This window comes from Pecten maximus, chromosome 17, assembly GCF_902652985.1.
Source record: "Pecten maximus chromosome 17, xPecMax1.1, whole genome shotgun sequence".
Lineage (NCBI taxonomy): Eukaryota > Metazoa > Mollusca > Bivalvia > Pectinida > Pectinidae > Pecten > Pecten maximus.
Window position 1 is genome coordinate 13,708,365 of NC_047031.1, and position 23,309 is coordinate 13,731,673.

Here is a 23,309-nt window from a genome sequence, read left to right on the forward strand (position 1 = left end):
AAACTGATTGATCAATACAAAATTTTTTTTACATATTTTTGTATCACAGCCATCATTTCACTGAAAACTTACCAAAATCTTGATAAGGTGCTCCACCGTTCATCTCGACCCAGTTCGTATTGCTGTAGAACGATTGGATGATCATCAGACATTTGCCCACTTTCTTTATCAGCAGCTCGACGACGGTATCGCTCAACGTTCCTGTTAACAGGAGCGACGCTATTTCCATCCGCGTGTCCTTGACTAGGATGTGTGCTTACAAAACGGGGAAAATATTAAAATGTTGTATTGATATCATTTCACTTTGTATTTGTTATCGTATGGCAACATTTTAATGTATGTTTAATTATCAGCATATCAGCTGAACTTTCTTAACTAATCATGTGCTACATTCGTCAATTCCAGAGGATTAAATGACGAAATGTTTGTACTTAATGAAACAAATTATAATATATCATTATGGTGCAAACATTTAATAGGACGTTAAACAAAATAAACCAAACCAAATTAATTCAAATCGCCTTTCGTCCGTGGTCCGTCGTCTGTCCGTTCTTCCTTCCGTCCGTCCGTTAGCAATCCTTGTAACCGCTATTTCTGAGAAAGTACTGAAGGAATCTGTCTCAAATTTCATATGTAGGTTCCCCTTTGTGTCTCGTTATGCATATTGCATTTTGGGACTGATCAGAAAACAACATGGCCGACAGGTAGCCATCTTGGATTTTGACAATTGAAGTTTGTTACCGCTTTTTCTCATAAAGTACTGAAGGAATCTTTCTCAAATTTCATATGTATGTTCTCCTTGGTCCCCCGATTGCATTTTGGGACCAGTCTGTCCTGAAAACAATCTGGCAAATAAACAGCCATTATCGCTAAATCTCAAATTTCTTATATAGCTAGGATTCCTTTGTTTGAAAAGTACTGGAGGGGTGTTTCTCAATTTGCACAGATTAGTCAAATGAAGGGGAAAGTAGGGTGAAGATCAATCTGACATAGAACGTATGAAGATCATTCAATGGTGGGCGCCAAGATCCCTCTGGGATCTCTTGTTTATATAGTTATCAATTTTAAATTGCCTTAAGTCAGACTTTGTTGTCACAATCGAAAATAGTGCTAAGAACTGTAAACAATCGTTGATTGAAGACCCTCAACCCTATCCCAGCTTCATCGAACAATATTTAAATTTTGGTCAATCAGAAGCCTCCATTTAGTTTCCACAATTACGGTTCTGGAAGAACAGTATGTCTTTAATAAGTTAAAAGACTTTGCCGAGATTTAGTGAAATTGAGGTAAGGACTGATGAGTCATTGGTCGTCACACAAAAACTTGTGTATGATGACCTAGTTGCCATGATGACCAAAATGCCCGAGAAAAAAAAACCCGTCATGCTCATCTTAATGTATAACTGAACTTTCCTTTATATTTTTGTTTTTGTTAATTATTTTTTCGGAGTAGTCAGAACAAGACATGTTTCATTAAGTGGCACAAAGGAGCATAATTTCGATTAAAAATACGGGAATTTATGTAGACGCCAGATTATTTTTTTACATATGTTGGGAATTTCGTTGATATCCATCCAACTCCCCCAAACACACGCATACAGCCCGTTGAAGGGGTAGGGGGGGGGGGGGGGGGATAGAAATCTAATGCATACATGAACTACTACTTCATCTTGTCTTTTTATACATCCAATGACCTTGGGATAGCGCGGTTCGATTTTTACGAATACATTTTAATCACCAACCTTCCTTGATTCGTTCAGAGTTGACAGTATAATCAGGGTCCATGTGATAGGACTGGTAAACACTGGATACAGCGTCGGCAAACTGTCGGGCCTTCATTTTGTAGTTTTTATAACTGTTGATGTCTAAATGTTCAAACAGTTAATTAGCATTCTTTACGACAAATCAACACTTATTGGGTTATTAGGGCCAAAAGTGGTGTGTATAAATTGACATAAAATGAAATGGCATAAAACATGCATATAGAAATTGGTACATTCACGTATACAGTTTTAAACGAAAAAGTAATATAGCTTCTCGTATCTCATGGTACAGACTGACAGTTTTTACAAAAAGTTCAAAAATTATGCATATGTTAACAGATGTTGATAAAGCTTTTTATTGGTTGGAAATCAGTGCAACGATCAAAATGTGTTTAATTGTAAATGGTTTATTACATGCGATACCCTTTGACTGGTCAACACGTTTCAGGATTTAGAATTAATATACTAGAAAAAAAACCTTAATGTTAAGAACAGTAGAACTTTAAACAAAACAGATTCAATTGTCATGTTATTGTAATTTTGTGTTGTTCATGCTGCCATTATTGCCACCCTCTTCTACTTATTAGTGTTATTATTCAAACTTTATCCCATTCTGATGTTAATGAACTCGCACAAATCTTACGCCTCATTGGTCATTAAACGTCTTAAAAGTCTATTGGATATATTGGATTTTAAATTAATTTTCCTATTACAAACCATCCGATGACTGTTCATTGATTGTATGTTGAAGTATAGTTTATTAGAAATCCCTACAGGACAAGAACATATTTGCCTGTGTGAATCAGTTCATCCAACCCGGTCACATTATTCTTACAATTGGCATATACAGCTGAACATTGCATATAAATGAGATAATCTAGGATTTTTTTCCCGGAAAATTCCCAATAAATATAGATAGTTTATTAAAAGTTTTGCATTGATTTAAATATTGGTTTTGTTATTATCATAAAATATTTTCTTCACTTTTTGTATTTAAACTATATTTATAAAGTGTTTATCCAATAAATCACTATGACAGCTTGGAATGACAATTGATTACCACAGAAGCTTTCAAACCAAATAGCAATACCTTAGTTCAGAGGGTTAACTGATATCTATCAAAACCTGAACCAAACCTTTAAAATTATATTTGACATGAAACTCCAAATAAAAAAAAAACATATTTTTCCTCAAAAATTCACTTTTTATTATTGTGTAGTCCCGGGATAGATATGTAGCCTTTATGAAGATAGAACCATTAGCTTATATTTCCTTAATTCATATTTATATGAATATTTAATTGTATTAATCATTGCTGATTTAAATATCAAGACAGCTTACCTGTCCCAAAATATTCTTTGATGACGAAATCGTACTCGGTTGTCCTCGACGTCGTCACGTGACCACTGGACAAGAGAAGAAGTGCAGCAACCCTGTCTAACGCTTCCAAAGTAATTCGTTCGTGGGTATACATATCTCTGTCATCGTTAAATCCAGCATTTGGGTTAAACGCGTCTGTCAAAGCAGACATTGTCACGACAGCCACACAAAACATATACATTTTAAATGGTTCAATAATTATATTTCATAGCAACGCAATAGTTTTCGAGCTCCTTGCTTTTGTGGATTAACGAAATTGTATGTTTAATCTTCCTTATAAGATACTGTTAATATTCTTTGAATCGAGCAGTATCAATAATCCTTAAATGATTAAATGAACTCCATTCTCGTCCATATACATGGCATTCTTACTGTGCAATGAGCTAACTATTATTCGTAGAACGTCTTATCTTCACTTCTATACTTCCTGGATTCCGTTGTGACACATCACTTATTCATTGGCGCACTGTAAGATGTGTCGTACAGCTGTTTCATGTTCGTATGCTTGTTAAGCGATACTTTTAACGCTACATCCAGGAGGGGAAGGAAAGATACACAAAATCAAAATAAAGAGAGCGGTGATATTTGGTTGTGGATTACTCATACGGTAACCAATAATACTTTAAATATATTCAATACTTCTATAGGTTACTCTAAGAAGTAACACAATTCTTAAATTAAGGCATGCTATATATACTAATGTTTGTTTGTTTTCTTTCTACATGTTTGTCTATATCATGTTAACAGTCTTCTTGATCTTGATTTTTTAAGGCATATACATCTAATGTTAATCGTAAAGTTGGATTTGTCTATATCGACATCACCATGTGTTGAATAGTACATGCATGAAATAAAGAACCAATACATATGTTAAAATTGAGTATCGTCCACACATATGTTATTCCGTAATAATACCATTCTATGTGATACAATCTTGTTTTAATCTTCCTCAATGTACTTGATAGGATGGTTTGGTTTATTTTGTTTAACGTCCTATTAACAGCTAAGGTCATTTAAGGGACAGCCTCCCGTGCGTGCGATATGCATGTGTGTGGTGAGTGCGTGTGTGTTTAGGGAGGCTGCGGTATGTTCGTGTTAAGTCTTCTTGTGATAGGCCGGAACTTTTGCCGATTTATAGTAAGCAATGCCATACTTGAAACCCTTTCCGTCAAAGGCCTTTTAATATGAAGTTGATTGACCATGAATGACTTATTGATAAGCCGTGAAACGTGGCGTTAACAGATACAACAGTAGGTAGACTGACTAATGTATAGAGCACAATGACTAATCACTCAACGCCAATATATAAAACTGACTTTGAAGTAAAGTGTTTGAGAATATTACGGGACTTATTCTGTTGTTTTCTATCATTTATGTATATAACAGGAAAACAGGGTATGTTCAGAATATGGGGAAATAAAACACCTGCACATAACTCAATACAACTGATGGAAATAACATTAAATATCTTCAAATCAATCCATTAATCTAATTGATATAAAATAACTTTGAAATATGTTTTGATAACTCAATTAAATTGATGGCAGTAACATTAACATATCATGTTAGAGTTTTCAGACAATCATTTATATCGTCATACGATTGATGTATGGACTGAGCAGCAAACGTCAAACAACATTTATATGTGCTGAGCAGCAAACGTCAAACAACAGATATATGTGCTGAGCAGCAAACGTCAAACAACAGATATATGTGCTGAGCAGCAAACGTCAAACAACATATATATGTGCTGAGCAGCAAACGTCAAACAACATATATATGTGCTGAGCAGCAAACGTCAAACAGCATATATATGTGCTGAGCAGCAAACGTCAAACAGCATATATATGGACTGAGCAGCAAACGTCCAACAACATATATATGTGCTGAGCAGCAAACGTCAAACAACTTCTCTATGTGCTGAGCAGCAAACGTCAAACAACTTATATATGTGCTGAGCAGCAAACGTCAAACAACTTATCTATGTGCTGACCAGCAAACGTCAAACAGCTTATATATGTGCTGAGCAGCAAACGTCAAACAACTTATATATGGACTGAGCAGCAAACGTCAAACAACTTATCTATATGCTGAGTAGCAAACGTCAAACAACTTATCTATGTGCTGAGCAGCAAACGTCAAACAACTTATATATGGACTGAGCAGCAAACGTCAAACAACTTATATATGGACTGAGCAGCAAACGTCAAACAACATATATATGTGCTGAGCAGCAAACGTCAATCAACTTATATATGTGCTGAGCAGCAAACGTCAAACAACTTATATATGTGCTGAGCAGCAAACGTCAAACAACTTATATATATGCTGAGCAGCAAACGTCAAACAACTTATATATGGACTGAGCAGCAAACGTCGAACAACATATATATGGACTGAGCAGCAAACGTCAAACAACTTATATATGGACTGAGCAGCAAACGTCGAACAACATATATATGGACTGAGCAGCAAACGTCAAACAACATATATATGTGCTGAGCAGCAAACGTCGAACAACATATATATGTGCTGAGCAGCAAACGTCAAACAACTTATTGATCACATACCTGTTTTATCTTATTATAGTAATACAAGCAATTTCCAGACCATGAAATACAACGGTCTGTATTGAACATGTAAAATACGGAAGGTGTATTAACCTTCTAGCCGGAACTATTTTTTTTATGGAAATCCCCTTGTCATTGGACACGTAACATATCCGGGTATTGCATTGGTGAATATTTTTGGATAGTTTTTTAAGTTTGAGATTTTAAAAAAAATGTGAAGCATAAAAATATTTTTTAATTAAAATTCCGGAGTTATGTACGTTACTTAGGCTTTCTAAATAAACATTTGAGAAAGAGAAATAAAGTTGGCAGTAAATATAGAAAGTTGTCGTCTGCTACGGAAGCCTGAGAGGGTTTGTTTACAATGACAGTTGCTGGCAATTTTGACATCTTGCATGATCGGCTGATGGATTCAGACATAAGTGATGAATCCAGTATTCATGAAGCTGGAGGTATGTGTAATGAAGTGGCAATATCCGGGAATGGAATGGGGCCCAATTCACATTCATTAACCATCGAACCGTGCGCTCCCCCTCCATATAATGAGTAAAAGAAATGAAAATACCGTTAAGAAAACTGAGGGATGTATTAAAATATTTCAAGAGTGGATTCAGTCTCGTCCTAGGTATTACAGCAGGGACGTACTTCAGATTCTGCCATTTGAACTAGATACATACATTGGTGGTTTTTTGCTTTCTCTTCAGAAGAATGATGGTTCTAATTATGAACCTGATACCCTAACCAGCTTTCACAGGGACATCGACCGCTATCTGAGGGAAAATGGTTATCTTGTCAGCATTCTAACCTCAGATTTATTCAGCACAAGTCGACAGGTACTTCAATCTCGACGGAAAGAGTTAAAACAGAAAGTGCTTGGGAACCGACCCAATAAAGCGCAACCTGTCAGTGAAAACGAGGAGGAAATGTTGTGGGAATGCGGTCAGCTTGGTCACGACAACCCACACGCTTTGCTGAACACAGTATGGTTCAATAACACTAACCTTTTGGGGTTCAGGGGATGTGATGAGAACAGACAATTGAAATCGGGAGCCATAGAATTAAAAAGAGATGAAAATGGGTCAGAATACCTAGAATTTAGTGAAAGAACAACAAAAACAAGAGGTGGAAACAGTACTCACGTAAGATCATTTAGTCCGAAACAGTTTCAAAATCCTGAAATTAAGTGGCGATGTCCAAAAAACTGTGTACAAAACTCCTCCATTCCGGCGTTGTTCCTACGACTATTATGCAATTATCTGGTCACAAAAACGTAAATAGTGTAAATAACTATGCCGTAGCTTCCTTTAACCAACAACGTAAAATGTGCGAAACTCTTTAAAACGTGAAGAAGTCTGCTATATCTTCCAGTGTAACATCCACAGTATCACGTAGGCCAATGGCGGAAACATCACACGGTCAAAACTACCAGCCGTCACAACTTGTCCCCGTAAGAAAGAGGTGCAAAATCTTCCGACAGGAATGTTTTCTGGTGCAAATATCCGTGGAGGAACTTTCAATATCTCCTTTCAAATATCATCCCAGTCAAAAAATACCACATCTATACAGCATATCACCTCCCCGTAAGTAAACACACATAGCACAGCTGCTCGACTCCGATTCTGATGACTGAAGTTACACATGGGAAATTTTGAGTTTTTGTGTGTCAGTGACGAAATGCAGCGATATCGCGAGTTGGGAGAATTTACTTATACTTTTTGTGAACGTTTCTTATTTAACCATTTATTGTTGCCAATCGTTTAAAATAGTAATTGTTACCACAAAATGTATTAGAAATGTGTGTGTATCTTGTGGATTATTTGTTTTAACAGTTAAATATCACAGAGAAAGTATATGACAAAATCTGCTCTGTTTTTCTTTCTCTTCATGACTTGCGGGTGCAGTACCGGTGACGGGTGTTGCTAAAACAAGTTCAAACCGGTTTCTGAAAGACGAGGCGAACTGAAAACCATAAGTGTTAATAAATTTTAAAGTTTGAGCTCTACAAAATACTAAAGGTATGTGATAAAAGCAAGACCACACATACGCGCACTCGTGAATATATTCGGCCGCACAATAAACTCATGCTCTCTGATTCGTTAGCAAAACACAAGTGTGTAGTCTTGCATAGAGTATATATGTGCTGAGCAGCAAACGTCAAGCAATATTTGAGCTCAAAATGATGGCAACTGTGTGTATTTTAGCAGTGACATCACAAAACTCAGTCCTTAAGGATCTTTTCCGGTTTGATGTGTAGTTTAGTGATTTGTTCGCTTTTCTTTTCTGCTCGTTTACTTTGGTTTCACTGAATGGTTTATTTTTTTCGGAGTATCATAGTGCTTAAAACAAAAACAGAATTTGAATAGTATGTGTAATTGTATTTATATATTTTTTAAAACATTTGATAACATTCTGACTAACACAATGAATGATTCATGTACGTCGGTAGGTTTTCAAAACATTCACTAGTAATCATTCTAGTGGTCACTAATTTGCTTTGCTTATATGAAACACAGAGTTATCTTTCTTGTTTAAGATAAATATTCGGCCGGTTTGCCGTTAAATATAATGAAACAGGCTATACAGACGTTTTCCGGTTTTGGTAATTATTTTAACGTAAACATGCATGTCCTCTTTTTAAATTTTATCGCAAGATTTAAACAGAAAATTAAGCTTTCCACAATTACATTATCTTGCAAACAGTTCTGTCAAAATCATTGTTTTATTTGATATATCTCTCTGCTTTTCCATGCGGCACGGCCTTGTGTAGTACCAAAGATCAAGGAGTGTTGAATATATAATAGTACTTCCGGTAGTCAACAAACCTGCATGGGTTAGAGAGTAACAACTTTGGACAAATCACAACAAAAGTTTACTGTTATACGAATATTTAACGTATCTATAATAATGTATCATTAAAACGAGTCACCTTCAAAACTAAATGATGATATTTATTCTCAGTTAACGCGTTTTAGTAGTCTTGACATTAAAAGTGAAATTCAAAGGAACCCGAAGCTTTGGCAGGTGAAAATAACACTACACAACAATTTAACCGATCGAACTAGCATTCTTTGACTCTATGTCAAAACCGTTTAGGTTGTTTAATTTGATTAAAAGTGGCGCCTGTACTGAACATTAAGGTATGGTTAATCTTGTCGGGTAAAAAGAGGTTGCACAAAAGTAATCGCTTTATTATCAGAAAGTTATTGAGTACACGATTTAGTATTTCCTGGTAGGCAGGTTTTGTTCTTTCTGATATTAATCAATTATACTTAACATAACAATTCTTCGAGGGTTTACTGCAACAAATTGTATCTAATGGTTTTATTTTGACTCCTAAATGAAGTGTTTAACGAAGTATTTTATCCAACAACAACAAAATTATGATGATTCAATGAAATATGTGGGGTTTTTTTCACGGCTCGAACATATTTACACCAACAATGTCTTAAATGATCACAACGGGAACAATACTGTGTGCGTTTCGTGTTTTTTAACATTTCTTTCTCCCTCTGTTTTTATTGGGGTTTTTTTATTTATTTTTATTTATTCGTGTATTTTTTCCTTACCTTAAAGGTATGATTGTTATGTTACCTTTGTAATTTGGATTTATCTCCCTGGATAGGTGTATAGTTTTACTATTATTCTTAGTAGGTGTTTTCCCAGGCCTGAAACATGTGATCGCTACACACGTCGAACAAGTTCCGACTATCTAGACCACATAGAAAAAATACATACCGTGATAGCATTTTAACATAATTAAAGATTAACATCAAATTTGATACAACTCACCAATACCTATCTATGCTCTCTGCCTGCTCTGACAATGATCTCATAACGACCGTTGATCAGATAACCGTACAATTCTACTTGTTTAGCACAAAGTATCTAGTGGTAAGGCTAAATGTTACCGGTAGTCTAACAAAGGGTTAGTATCGAATTACAGGTCAGCGTTAAAGATTCGGTGTGCAAATCGAAAAGTATAGTTAGATTAGTGTTCACAGGTCTAGTGATAATATACATAAGATAGTATTCTACAATAACAAAATAAAAAATATGATATTTATTCATGATATCCATGTTTTCTATAAAATATTAAAAACCAACAGATTAACATATCTGACGTGGAAGTATGTATTTGTATTATTACCATGCTCTTTTGATGTAATAAAGCTTGAAGACACCTCACACAAACCATTTGATTTGCTGAGGAGATATTTAAGATGTGTAACATAATAGTTGATACGATTCACATATTAACAGGCATGCGATACAAGCTTTAATTTAACCTAGACTGTAATGTGTGGAACCTCATTATAACTTACTGACAACAGATTCACTTATAATGTATTAACCATACAACTTTTTTTATTTTATGATCGGCAAATATACCTTCGTATAATGTGTTAGGCAAGTGTTTTTTTAAGTTAAAGTATCTGTTTGGATTTTTCGCCGATATCAACATTGATACGTTTGTATAAACAACGCTATGGAATCTGTGTTATGGACGTCGAACTTGAAATCACAACAAAGTTATATGTGAGATATATATATCACTTCGTAGCTTTGTGAGTGATGACAAACATTGGAAATGAAGGATGAGGACTGCATGAACCTTAATAAGCCATGTTTAAAGTCGCATGGATAACATTACAATGTTTGATATTTTTCTCAACTGGACGAGTATCATATACAGCTAATATAGAGGAATATACTCCAACAACTGATGCCCATGGACTCTCCGAAAACATCAATGTTTTACTGCCACCACAGGGATCACCAGACATCACTCCATTTGAGGAAAAGTATATACCAACAGGGCTTCTCAAACAAGGTACTTTACATAGTAGTTTTTAATACTTATTGACTTAAGATAAATAATATAACTGAAATGAAATATTAGTATATTGTGAAGATTAAACATTGTAATAAATATTGAATTTACATATGTTCTAGTTCATAATGTGTTATTTTAATTAAATGATGAAAAATGTGTTTTTTATATAACCCGGAAACATGTATTTTGTAGATATCCATTCCCGTGTCAAACGTGATTTAACGAGATTTCAATCGATAGCTGATGATACGGGCTGGACAGTGTACCGGAGAGGGTCTACTGACGTATCTGTTGTGATGGAGGAAATCAGTTTGGTACATATTACTGTCGTGTATTATATAAACCATAAGTTTTATGATTGTGTTACAGGGTCATTCCTATCTGAATTTCTTAATCATTGAAAACAAAGAACCACGCTTTTATCATGCAGTTAACATTCAGTCGAAAATCGTTATCTCGAAATAGGTGAGTCATGAAAAAACTTCGATATTTCACGAATACTAGAGATAACTGAATGTAATTCATATCGAACTTTACTGCTTGAAGTGACTTTTTACTTCCATTTGAGCATCGCCTCGAGTTAAGAGTTAATTATAATGAAATTTGACTGTCAACATTTATGAATACCTTTTTGTGATACACGACTGCCTGCTAAGAAAGTTGTGTTGTTGTTCGTCTTCTTAAAATAACATGACCGTTCAAAGACGGAGACCAAATATGACGGGACTACTGACAGACGCTTGACAACAGGTACGATTCTTACGACCTTCATGCAGCACGGAATCCCATGTTTTGGTTTGGTATTGTTCAATAGCCATAACAAGGTAAATAATTCATTGACCTCGTGTCTTGACTCGCCCAAGAGTTTTGATTTTGTGCTGATAACTTACATATTTCTATCAACAGCTTTACGGCCAATGACGGTATCCCCTGTAAAATATGTCCTAGTCATATTTACACCTTAGGACTTTGGTACTTTTGACCTATACATTTCGATGCTTCGCTCTTATTGGTATATGACGAAACAATAGAAAATAATAAACAATAATAAATATAAATACATATTATAACAGATCGGTATGTCATCCGAGTCCATCATACGTCAGTTTACACAAACAACGGCAGCTGATAACACCATGGACATTCCTGTTGATGCGGATATGACGTCACTCAACATAAGTATATCTGGTCCTACCGATGTCACAGACGCCACCCTAACGGATCCAGGTGGTACGTATTTTTGTTGTAAAACAAGCTAAGAAGTTAAACACTCATTTGTGGTATTAATTGTCCTTTGTACATTCGACTGATCACTGACCGCAATGTAGCTTGGGTAATTGAAGACTGATTCCATTCAAACTTTGGAAGCTTTATAACTATAAACATTCGACAAGTTTGATATCCTGAAATTACATTAAATGATAAATGATAATAGAATCATGATTTTGCCATTTAACAGATAAGTCCCGATTTTATCATTTGATTTACATTTCAGGTGTTGTGGACACATTTATGGGTGGAACATCATCACGATGGCTGGAAAATAATACTGTGTTCATGGCTCTCCAGGTAAATGAACCACGAATCCATTATTGTATTTTCGTATTGTTTACCGTCTTAGTTGTGATATTTTGCAGCTAGATAGATACCGAAACTATATAAGTTCTCAGTTTCGAAAGAAGGCGACATCAACATAAAATATAATATTAAACATATTTAAATATCTCTCTTCTTCAGCTTACTACAAGCCAAGTATTGCCGTTCAAAATATAGTGCAGTATAGCATGTGTCTATCTCATTGCGTTCTTACCACATTAAATGCAATTCTACCATGTTTGCTATGTAACGCCAGTTTTGATTGGTTAAAAATCATGTATTATTTTCCAATAACCCACGCTCGTGCCAATAATACACGCTCGTGAGTCACGGCTGTTACAATTTTAAATATCTAATATTCACCCGTTTCATAAAAGGTTACTTTAGCCGAGTGGGCTAATGGATTAGTCTTTCAATATATTTTTATCACGACGCGAGTTAGAATCCTACGGAGGCCCCCACTTTTTTTTTTTTTTTTTTTTATCCTTTTTTTTATTTTCAAAATCAATGCCATATGATAGATGCTCTTGATCGTAGTACTGTATTGCCTGTATATTTCATCAACAAATAATGCAATACTCAAGAAATAAATTACAGGGTTTTCCCAGGGTTTCGTTGCTGTTTTTCTATTAGAATGAGGTCGATCTCAGAACTAAACGGTACATGGTAGAATAGAAATAATCAACTTTGACTCGTGTATTGTTGCAGGATATACAACTCGGACTCGGATATTTTGCAATTTTAATTAATAACTCAGGCCTGCGGCCTTCGTTATTAATTTAACTGCAAAATATCCTCGTCCTCGTTGTATATCCTGCAATAATACACGAATCATCGTTAATTATTTCTTAATTTAACCACCGTTTAATCCCTTAAACTGTCATGACTGTATGCTATACACCATTAATGATCACGTGATTATCACATGATGTTCATTTCCTCTAGTGTAACAATTCAACAGGCACAAGTGTAATAGAAAGCGTTGATGGTACTCAGATTGTTGTTTGAATACATGCAAAAGAACGTACTACAAAACCTTTTTAAAAAAAAATTAAAAAAACACATGTTGAAGAAAAGGTCATTCATTGTGATGCTGTAACATTATCCGGTTTTATGTTTGATACTAAAATGCAATAATTAAAATTGAAATATAATACACTGATCATACTCCATTAATCCAGAACCCGGCTATAGGGACATGGACTCTAACACGGATTGACACCAGTAAAGTGTGGGACGTTAACATTACAGCCACTTCCGGTATTCATATTGACTTCCGGTTGATACAGACTGACGGTTCCGGCTTCAAGACAATCTTTGACCGTAACCCCATCACTGGTAATGTCATAACAGCAACTTTAAGTTCTTTAATTTACCAGTTGTTGAAGAGTTTTTATTTTTCCCCGCTTAGATTCACTTTTTTTCTTAAAACGATATTTTAGAAAGAAAATCATTTAACTGCCATACTTTGGTCACTTGTATTTAACATTCTTGGTGACTCTGATAGGAGGTCAATATATGAGAGAATCTGAGAAGGAAACATTTGCCAAGTGATCAGACAGGTTGATCAATGCCATACCTTTATGTTATTGTGTTATCCGACTAAACAAATATATATTTACGTACCTACTTTTTCGACAATAAAATGTGTCCCGTTTATGTAATTTAAGTCTTATTATTTCAATCAGTGAACACATGTATATCGTACACATTCAATATTCAAGAGGTTAATCCAGCGACGGATTTCAAACAATCAATCTATACAAAGCTTATAATTGTAACGGAAGCTGGCATCGACATATATCAACCTTTTATTGTTGTAATTGGATGTTTTAATTAACGTTTCTCCGTGATATTATTAAGATAGTTCCACACACCTCAACGGATATTTGAAGGCTATAGTTTGGTATTGAGACAACACAAAGGAACACCGAATATATATGTGTGTTATTGATGTAGCTTATAGTAATGAAATTGGTGTTAAATCCATTGGTATTAATCCTTTAAGATAATCCGTATGTATTTTTATAGTTTAACTATTTTATTCGTACAATGAATGAAATTGTATAATCATACTATAAAGGGCAGATCTACACACATACATTATATACTATAGGGCAGATCTACACATATACATTATATAGGACATATCTACACATATACATTATATAGGACATATCTACACATATACATTATAATTATATAGGACATATCAACACATATACATTATAATCATATACGGTAGATCTACTCATATAATGATATTTATATAGGGCAGATCTACACATATAGATTATATTTATATAGGGCAGATCTACACATATACATTATAATTATATACGGTAGATCTACACACATACATTATAATTATATAGGACATATCTACACATATAATTATAATGATATAGGGCGGACCTACACATATACATTATATTTATATAGGACATATCTACACACATTACATTTATATAGGGTAGATCTACACATACACATTATATTTATATAGGGCAGATCTACACATATAATTATAATTATATAGGACAGATCTACACACATACATTATATTTATATAGGGTAGATCTACACATACACATTATATTTATATAGAACATATCTACACATATAATGATATTTATATAGAACATATCTACACATATAATGATATTTATATAGGACATATCTACACATATACATTATAATTATATAGGGTAGATCTACACACATACATGATAATTATATAGGGCAGATCTACACATATACATTATAATTATATAGGGTAGATCTACACACATACATTATATTTATATAGGGCAGATCTACACATATGCATTATATTTATATACGGTAGATCTACACATATACATTATAATTATATAGGGTAGATCTACACACATACATTATATACTATAGGGTAGATCTACACATATACATTATAATTATATAGGGTAGATCTACACACATACATTATATACTATAGGGTAGATCTACACATATACATTATATAGGACATATCAACACATATACATTATATTTATATAGGGCAGATCTACACATATACATTATATTTATATAGGGCAGATCTACACATATAATGATATTTATATAGTGTAGATCTACATACATACATTATAATTATATAGGGCAGATCTACACATATACATTATATTTATAAAGGACATATCTACACATATGCATTATATAGGACATATCTACACATATACATTATAATTATATAGGGTAGATCTACACACATACATTATATTTATATAGGACATATCTACACATATACATTATAATTATATAGGACAGATCTACACACATACATTATAATTATATAGGGCAGATCTACACATATATATTATATTTATATAGGACATATCTACACATATACATTATAATTATATAGGGCGGACCTACACATATACATTATATAGAACATATCTACACACATACATTATAATTATATAGGGCAGATCTACACATATACATTATAATTATATAGTGTAGATCTACACACATACATTATAATTATATAGGGCAGATCTACACATATACATTATATTATATAGGACAGATCTACACATATACATTATAATTATATAGGGCAGATCTACACATATACATTATATTATATAGGGCAGATCTACACATATACATTATATTTATATAGGACAGATCTACACATATACATTATATAGGGTAGATCTACACATATACATTATAATTATATAGGACATATCTACACATATACATTATATTATATAGGGTAGATCTACACATATACATTATAATTATATAGGGTAGATCTACACATATACATTATAATTATATAGGGCAGATCTACACATATACATTATAATTATATAGGACAGATCTACACATATACATTATATTTATATACGGTAGATCTACACATATACATTATAATTATATAGGACAGATCTACACATATACATTATATTTATACAGGGTAGATCTACACATATACATTATAATTATATAGGGCAGATCTACACATATACATTATAATTATATAGGACATATCTACACATATACATTATAATTATATAGGGTAGATCTACACATATACATTATAATTATATAGGGCAGATCTACACATATACATTATAATTATATAGGGCAGATCTACACATTTACATTATAATTATATAGGGCAGATCTACACATATACATTATAATTATAGAGGGCAGATCTACACATATACATTATAATTATATAGGGCAGATCTACACATATACATTATAATTATATAGGGTAGATCTACACACATACATTATAATTATATAGGACATATCTACACATATACATTATAATTATATAGGGTAGATCTACACATATACATTATAATTATAGAGGGCAGATCTACACATATACATTATAATTATAGAGGGTAGATCTACACATATACATCATATTTATATAGGACATATCTACACATATACATTATATTTATATAGGACATATCTACACATATAATGATATTTATATAGTACATATCTACACACATACATTATAATTATATAGGGTAGATCTACACACATACATTATAATTATATAGGGTAGATCTACACACATACATTATAATTATATAGGACATATCTACACATATACATTATAATTATATAGGGTAGACCTACACATATACATTATAATTATATAGGGTAGATCTACACACATACATTATAATTATATAGGACATATCTACACATATACATTATAATTATATAGGGTAGATCTACACATATACATTATAATTATAGAGGGCAGATCTACACATATACATTATATAGGACATATCTACACATATACATTATAATTATATAGGGTAGATCTACACACATACATGATAATTATATAGGGTAGATCTACACATATACATTATAATTATATAGGGCAGATCTACACATATACATTATATTTATATAGGGCAGATCTACACATATACATTATAATTATATAGGGTAGATCTACACACATACATGATAATTATATAGGGTAGATCTACACATATACATTATAATTATATAGGGCAGATCTACACATATACATTATAATTATATAGGGCACATCTACACATTTGCGGTCATGGCTTCAAATATCAACGCAGCGTTCGAGCCATTGTCTTTAGTTCTACAAGACGAGGAAGGCGAAACATTGACCACTTCCACTCTAACCACGTCATATACACCGACAAGGAGCACTGGCCATACTGAAGTTACCATGCCGACATCGGTATGTATGAACCTTCCCGGTATACAGTAAGTGGGTTAAGTTTTTTAAAGGTTCAATTGGTATAAGAGGTATGATGTCGTACTGGAAGGACACGGCTACTTGACCTAAGGGTCATTTGATCAAGTCCTGACACGGGCGTTGTTTTTTTATCCTTGAAAAAGATACTTTACTCCGTTGTGCTCAAGTAAACCCTGTTGTGAATGAGTGAATGGTATGGCGGATCAGGACGTATCATGCCTAAGCTATTTACGCCGAAATGGCAGCTGCTACAGTATGCTCCCCAGGGAGCTAAGAAATACACGTATATCCGGTGGTTGTTAACACCCAATAACAATAGATTCTATTTCTTAACCGATCGAGACGGCAATTTTACTGTGGTACAGTGGTATATCAAGAAATATACATTTTGTATCTTTCCTGCAGATATTTCGACAAATTCCAAAGAAAGCCCGGTCTATGTGTTGCGCGATCGGTTCGATTAATGTATTCAGTTATTTTTGTTTCTTTTCTCTCAGTTTTCAAGTTAAAAGAAAAAACATGATTGCGTTGACTTTTAAATCACACCTTAATTCATTTGAATAGTAATGACATTCTTTTGAAGCTAAAAATTGCAAACTATTCGTTGTCTAGATTTCGACAATCTAATCAGGTCGCATCCTAGAAATAGTAATATGTCGCGATTTTATGTAATTTGGGCTCTAAGTTACCATAGTGTCAAGTTGTATTGATAAAGCTATGTATTGTAAGTCTTTAATAACATCATGTAAGAATATTTTTTTACGGTAACACTGAAATTTTATTTCAGAATTTCTACATACAACTGTCAGGGAAGGTTCCTGGTGGGTCACCGTTCATTCGGTCGTCATGGAGACTGGTGACCCCGGTCAGTGCGGATCTCATCGTTTATCCTATTATTGGTATGGAACTTGAAATAAAAGAAACGATCAATTATGTTTAAACCCGCGTCGTGACGTCCTATGCCTGGTTATTTGTATGAAATTATGACGTGAATTTTGTAACGATTAAACAACTTAACTTTATAACGGCACTGTCATCCTAGTATATAGCATCAAATAGAAGCCCTTGAATATATAATGTAATCACGTCACATTTTGATAAAGAAATATATTTTATATAAAGTTATCAAGCTTTAATGGTTTTTCACGAGATTACTTTTATCACGAAATATAAATTTTATTTATGTTTTTAAACTAGAGAGTAAAGCTGTTTCTATTTAAATCTGTATATTTGAAAGAAAATATTAATGTCTTAAATATAGGACGGTACACATAGCAATTACTTTGGTACATACCATTTGAAAACGATTATTACAGGTCAGATTGGGTCAACTGATGACATCACATACAAGTTAACCAATCATGCATCTGAAACAAACACTTATGACGTCACCATGTCAAGTACAGTGACGTCATCCATTACAAGGAGTCACATCATGTTGATGGCTGACACACTCGAAGATACATTTGAAATCACTACATCATCAAACATTGAATCATTGTACGTATACAGCAACTCCTATATATTTATTAACTTTACGTTTTTGAATCAGTGGATGCGTTATATTTCAAATACAGTTATGTATGAATTAAGGAAAAGTTGTTTCATAGGTCAAAGACTTTTAGGTTTGTGATTTTATCCCATATATTCTTATTATTGATTCATTAATGATTCATTCGACTATCTCACACGTTCTTCGTAAATTCATTATTATTAATGTGATCCGCGTCTACATGTTGTTTGTACTTAGATATTTTGTTGATGAGACCTTCGTTATTTTGAGGAAATGAAGAGAATAATTATACTTTTTAGTTGGTGTCCCCAATTCAATTTCTAGTGTTGCACGTGGCTAGATCATTAATAGTACAAAGACATATACTAATGATTAAACATATGTTGTATGCTAAATCAAGATAATGTTTCCTGCTGTTTTTTTTTTAAATATTTCATGAAGAGGAATAATAAAAATGACCAGGAAAATAAGTTATATGGTATTAAAGTGTAATGATGCATATATGAAATTATTCATGTTTCCGATAGATCCTACTCTGTGACTCTCAGCGAACCTGGGGCACCTACATCACTACAGTCATCCTCGTATACATTACAGGTAGAGCCAACACCAATAGTGATTTATAGTGATATAAATGTCATTACAAATAAGTTTAGCACAGTTGCCTATACATATATATATTAGTCCGGCAGAATGGTGCATATATCAGTAGAATTGTGGGTTTTGTAGTAAAAACATGAAACTTTGCATATAGGTAGGGCATCATGACTTGAATAAATTCAGATATGGGGCCAAGCTATTTTTTCCAAGATGGCCGCCAAAATATAAGGGTCAAAGAAGTAATATGAACAGTATAATCCAGATAACACTGGATCCTCACATAAATGTATGGAGGATACGAATTACTTGTATATATATATATATATGTATACATACATTGACCTCTTTCGTTGACGCTGAGGTGTAATTTGTTATTTCTAAACTGAAGATGAAGAGTCCAAGTGTAATATATACCTGATATCATATTTATCTATAGTATGGACATTTATATTGTGATATTGTTAATTTTATTTGTAAAAAGGAGATTTTTATAACTAGTTGATATTCAATAATTGTTTACTAAAAAAAAATAGAAAAACAAATCCAGTTAAATCACTGCTGTAGAGTTCCTCAGAACTGTTTTACAGTTTAAAATAACAAGCCATGTAGAATCCAAGTATCTGGACTTTTCTGTATTTTTTCAGTTAGCCAGTTCTCTTTGTACAGTATCCATGACTACAAACGAATGTGACAATGCTAATTCCTCGTGTTCGGCCTATCAATGGTCAGCCACAGCTGTGTTCAACTTTGAGGTGTCCGTCTTCGTAGTGACCACGGGTGTGTCCATAACTGATGACATCACAGACTATACAAACGTCTGTTTATCAAGTAAGTGTATATAATGACCCCACAGTATATAATATACGTTATCTACGTCAACAAAGGAGACAAATAACGGCGTCCTAAAACTATTAAACCCAATATGGAGGAAGTGCAATATATTTTTTTTATATGTAATTGATTATTTATGCAGATGCTTTTTAAAAGATAAAACAGAAGTTCAAACCTTTACAGGGCGGTTATAGCCTAAAATTGATGGATGTGTATGACAATACACAGTATTCTATTCTGTTTTTCAATCGATTTAATAATTTTTCCTTTAAGGAAAGATCATTAACTACTATATTTTCCTGAAATCATATACTACTTTCTAATTGAACACTTAACATATTAAGCAATGTTCTCAAGGTAAGAATAAGCGTTGTATAATTCTAAATGCACTTTTGGTAACGAATCACGTGAAAACAAAAAGATGAAGTGTTCTTGGCCTGGAAAGTGCACGACTCAAAGATTGTACAAACAAACTGTTTAAGCAAATGTAAAATTAGAGTCAAAAATAACTTAAACTGCAACATACAGCTGATGTTACATGTCCAAATTGTGTTGATCACGAAAGGTGTTTTAAAAATCGAAATTAGTCGAGAAAATGTCAGTATCAAACAGTGTCCTTTTTTTTACTTTTTACAAATATGTATATTACAAAGACTGAAAACTAAATCAACAATTATAGTCCACGAGATATTCCGACATGTGTAGTGTTTAAATGTTTGCAAGTGTATAAAAACACTAAAGAAACAAGAGGCCCATGGTTCTTAACCGTCACAAGAATTTAAAAAATTTCTGTCAATTTGACCCTTTGTGACCCAACCTATCAGCACATGGGGGTCAGTCGGACCAACATACCATCAAACTACCTTCCAAAAATGCTTATTCTAACCAAATTAGAACAAATAAAATACCAACAAATAATAGTCAAAAAAGTGTTCCATATCTTTGTTCTACAAACCTTCCCCTCTTTAAACACTGTGTCTTTCTCTATGATAACGTAGCTCTGTTTTACAGACCTCCCTAACGTCGGAGGCTGTGTCTTCCCCCGGTAATAACTTTGTATTTCTCCCTCTGTTTTACAGACCTCCCTTACGTCGGAGGCTGTGTCATCCCCCGGTAATAACTTTATACTTCTCCCCCTGTTTTTCAGACCTCCCCCACCTCGGAGGCTGTGTCTTCCTCTGTAATAACTTTATACCTCCCCCTGTTTAACTGACCTCCCCTACGTCAGAGGCGGTGTCTTTCCCCTGTAATAACTTTATACCTCCCTCCATTTTACAGACCTCCCCTACTTCAGAGGCGGTGTCTTTCCCCTATTATAACTTTATACTTCTCCGCTCTCTGTTTTACAGACCTCCCCTACGTCAGAGGCGGTGTCTTTCCCCGGTAATAACTTTATACCTCCCTCCATTTTACAGACCTCCCCTACTTCAGAGGCGGTGTCTTTCCCCTATTATAACTTTATACTTCTCCGCTCTCTATTTTACAGACCTCCCCTACGTCAGAGGCTGTGTCTTTACCGGTAATAACTTTATACCTCCATCTGTTTTACAGACCTCCCCTACGTCAGAGGCGGTGTCTTTCCCCTGTTATAACTTTATACCTCCCTCTATATTACAGACCTCCCCTACGTCAGAAGCGGTGTCTTTCCCCTGTTATAACTTTATACCTCCCTCTATATTACAGACCTCCCCTACGTCAGAAGCGGTGTCTTTCCCCTGTAATAACTTTATACCTCCCTCTATTTTACAGACCTCCCCTACGTCAGAAGCGGTGTCTTTCCCCGGTAATAACTTTATACCTGCCTCTATATTACAGACCTCCCCTACGTCAGAGGCGGTGTTCTCCCCCTGTAATAACTTTATACTTCTCCGCTCTCTGTTTTACAGACCTCCCCTACGTCAGAAGCGGTGTTCTCCCCCTGTAATAACTTTATACTTCTCCGCTCTCTGTTTTACAGACCTCCCCTACGTCAGAAGCGGTGTTCTCCCCCTGTAATAACTTTATACTTCTCCGCTCTCTGTTTTACAGACCTCCCCTACGTCAGAGGCGGTGTCTTTCCCCGGTAATAACTTTATACCTCCCTCTGTTTTACAGACCTCCCCTACGTCAGAGGCGGTGTCTTTCCCCGGTAATAACTGTATACCTCCCTCTATTTTACAGACCTTCCCTACGTCAGAGGCGGTGTCTTTCCCCTGTTATAACTTTATACTTCTCCGCTCTCTGTTTTACAGACCTCCCCTACGTCAGAGGCGGTGTCTTTCCCCTGTTATAACTTTATACCTCCCTCTATTTTACAGACCTCCCCTACGTCAGAGGCGGTGTCTTTCCCCTGTTATAACTTTATACCTCCCTCTATTTTACAGACCTCCCCTACGTCAGAGGCGGTGTCTTTCCCCGGTAATAACTTTATACCTCCCTCTGTTTTACAGACCTCCCCTACGTCAGAAGCGGTGTCTTCCTCTGTGATAACTTTATACCTCCCTCTATATTACAGACCTCGCCTACGTCAGAAGCGGTGTCTTCCTCTGTGATAACTTTATACCTCCCTCTATTTTACAGACCTCGCCTACGTCAGAAGCGGTGTCTTTCCCCGGTAATAACTTTATACCTCCCTCTATATTACAGACCTCGCCTACGTCAGAGGCGGTGGCTTCCTCTGTAATAAATTAAACTAATGTTTTTTTCTTTGTCTGTTTTACCAACCTTACCCACAGCGGAGATTGCTGTTATTTCAATATGTCGCTGTCAGGGTACGCGGAGGATGGACATGGATGCCAGGTTAGACTTTCCTCAAGTTTACAACAAGACAAGAAGGTAATTTGATGATTCATACACCTATACTTATATAGATATATGTTTTATAAGTGTACATTTATAAGTAAATACATTAATGTGGGGGTGGAAACGCGACCTTTTTAAGAACAAATTCTATTAAGACAAAACTTATTCCC

General features: G+C 34.4%; 2 protein-coding genes across 2 annotated transcripts; one reads left to right on the forward strand and one right to left on the reverse strand.

Annotated features, from left to right (window-relative positions):
- Positions 1 to 52: 52 nt before the first annotated feature.
- Positions 53 to 3,666, reverse strand: LOC117315121. The gene is made up of 3 exons (XM_033869265.1): positions 3,104 to 3,666; positions 1,742 to 1,864; positions 53 to 255 (listed from the first exon to the last, which is right to left on the reverse strand). The coding sequence occupies exons 1-3, from the start codon at positions 3,321 to 3,323 to the stop codon at positions 53 to 55; spliced, it is 546 nt and encodes a 181-aa protein (XP_033725156.1). The 5' UTR covers positions 3,324 to 3,666.
- Positions 3,667 to 6,137: 2,471 nt separating this feature from the next.
- LOC117315122 lies at positions 6,138 to 21,475 on the forward strand. The gene is made up of 11 exons (XM_033869266.1): positions 6,138 to 6,164; positions 6,417 to 6,851; positions 11,620 to 11,776; positions 12,042 to 12,115; positions 13,324 to 13,480; positions 17,227 to 17,396; positions 18,202 to 18,313; positions 18,731 to 18,914; positions 19,455 to 19,524; positions 20,172 to 20,355; positions 21,438 to 21,475. Exons 1-11 carry the CDS (start codon positions 6,138 to 6,140, stop codon positions 21,473 to 21,475), a joined length of 1,608 nt encoding a protein of 535 aa, XP_033725157.1.
- The last annotated feature ends 1,834 nt before the right edge of the window (positions 21,476 to 23,309 follow it).

Excerpts from the sequence above, each read along its gene's own strand:
- LOC117315121 (XM_033869265.1), bottom strand. The coding sequence starts at position 3,323 with ATGTATATGTTTTGTGTGGCTGTCGTGACAATGTCTGCTTTGACAGAC. Across the intron at positions 1,865-3,103 it reads CAAAGAATATTTTGGGACAG|ACATCAACAGTTATAAAAAC; the intron begins GTAAGCTGTCTT and ends TTGAACATTTAG. Across the intron at positions 256-1,741 it reads CTCTGAACGAATCAAGGAAG|CACACATCCTAGTCAAGGAC; the intron begins GTTGGTGATTAA and ends CCGTTTTGTAAG.
- LOC117315122 (XM_033869266.1), top strand. The coding sequence starts at position 6,138 with ATGAATCCAGTATTCATGAAGCTGGAG. Across the intron at positions 6,852-11,619 it reads GAGGTGGAAACAGTACTCAC|ATCGGTATGTCATCCGAGTC; the intron begins GTAAGATCATTT and ends ATATTATAACAG. Across the intron at positions 12,116-13,323 it reads CTGTGTTCATGGCTCTCCAG|AACCCGGCTATAGGGACATG; the intron begins GTAAATGAACCA and ends CCATTAATCCAG.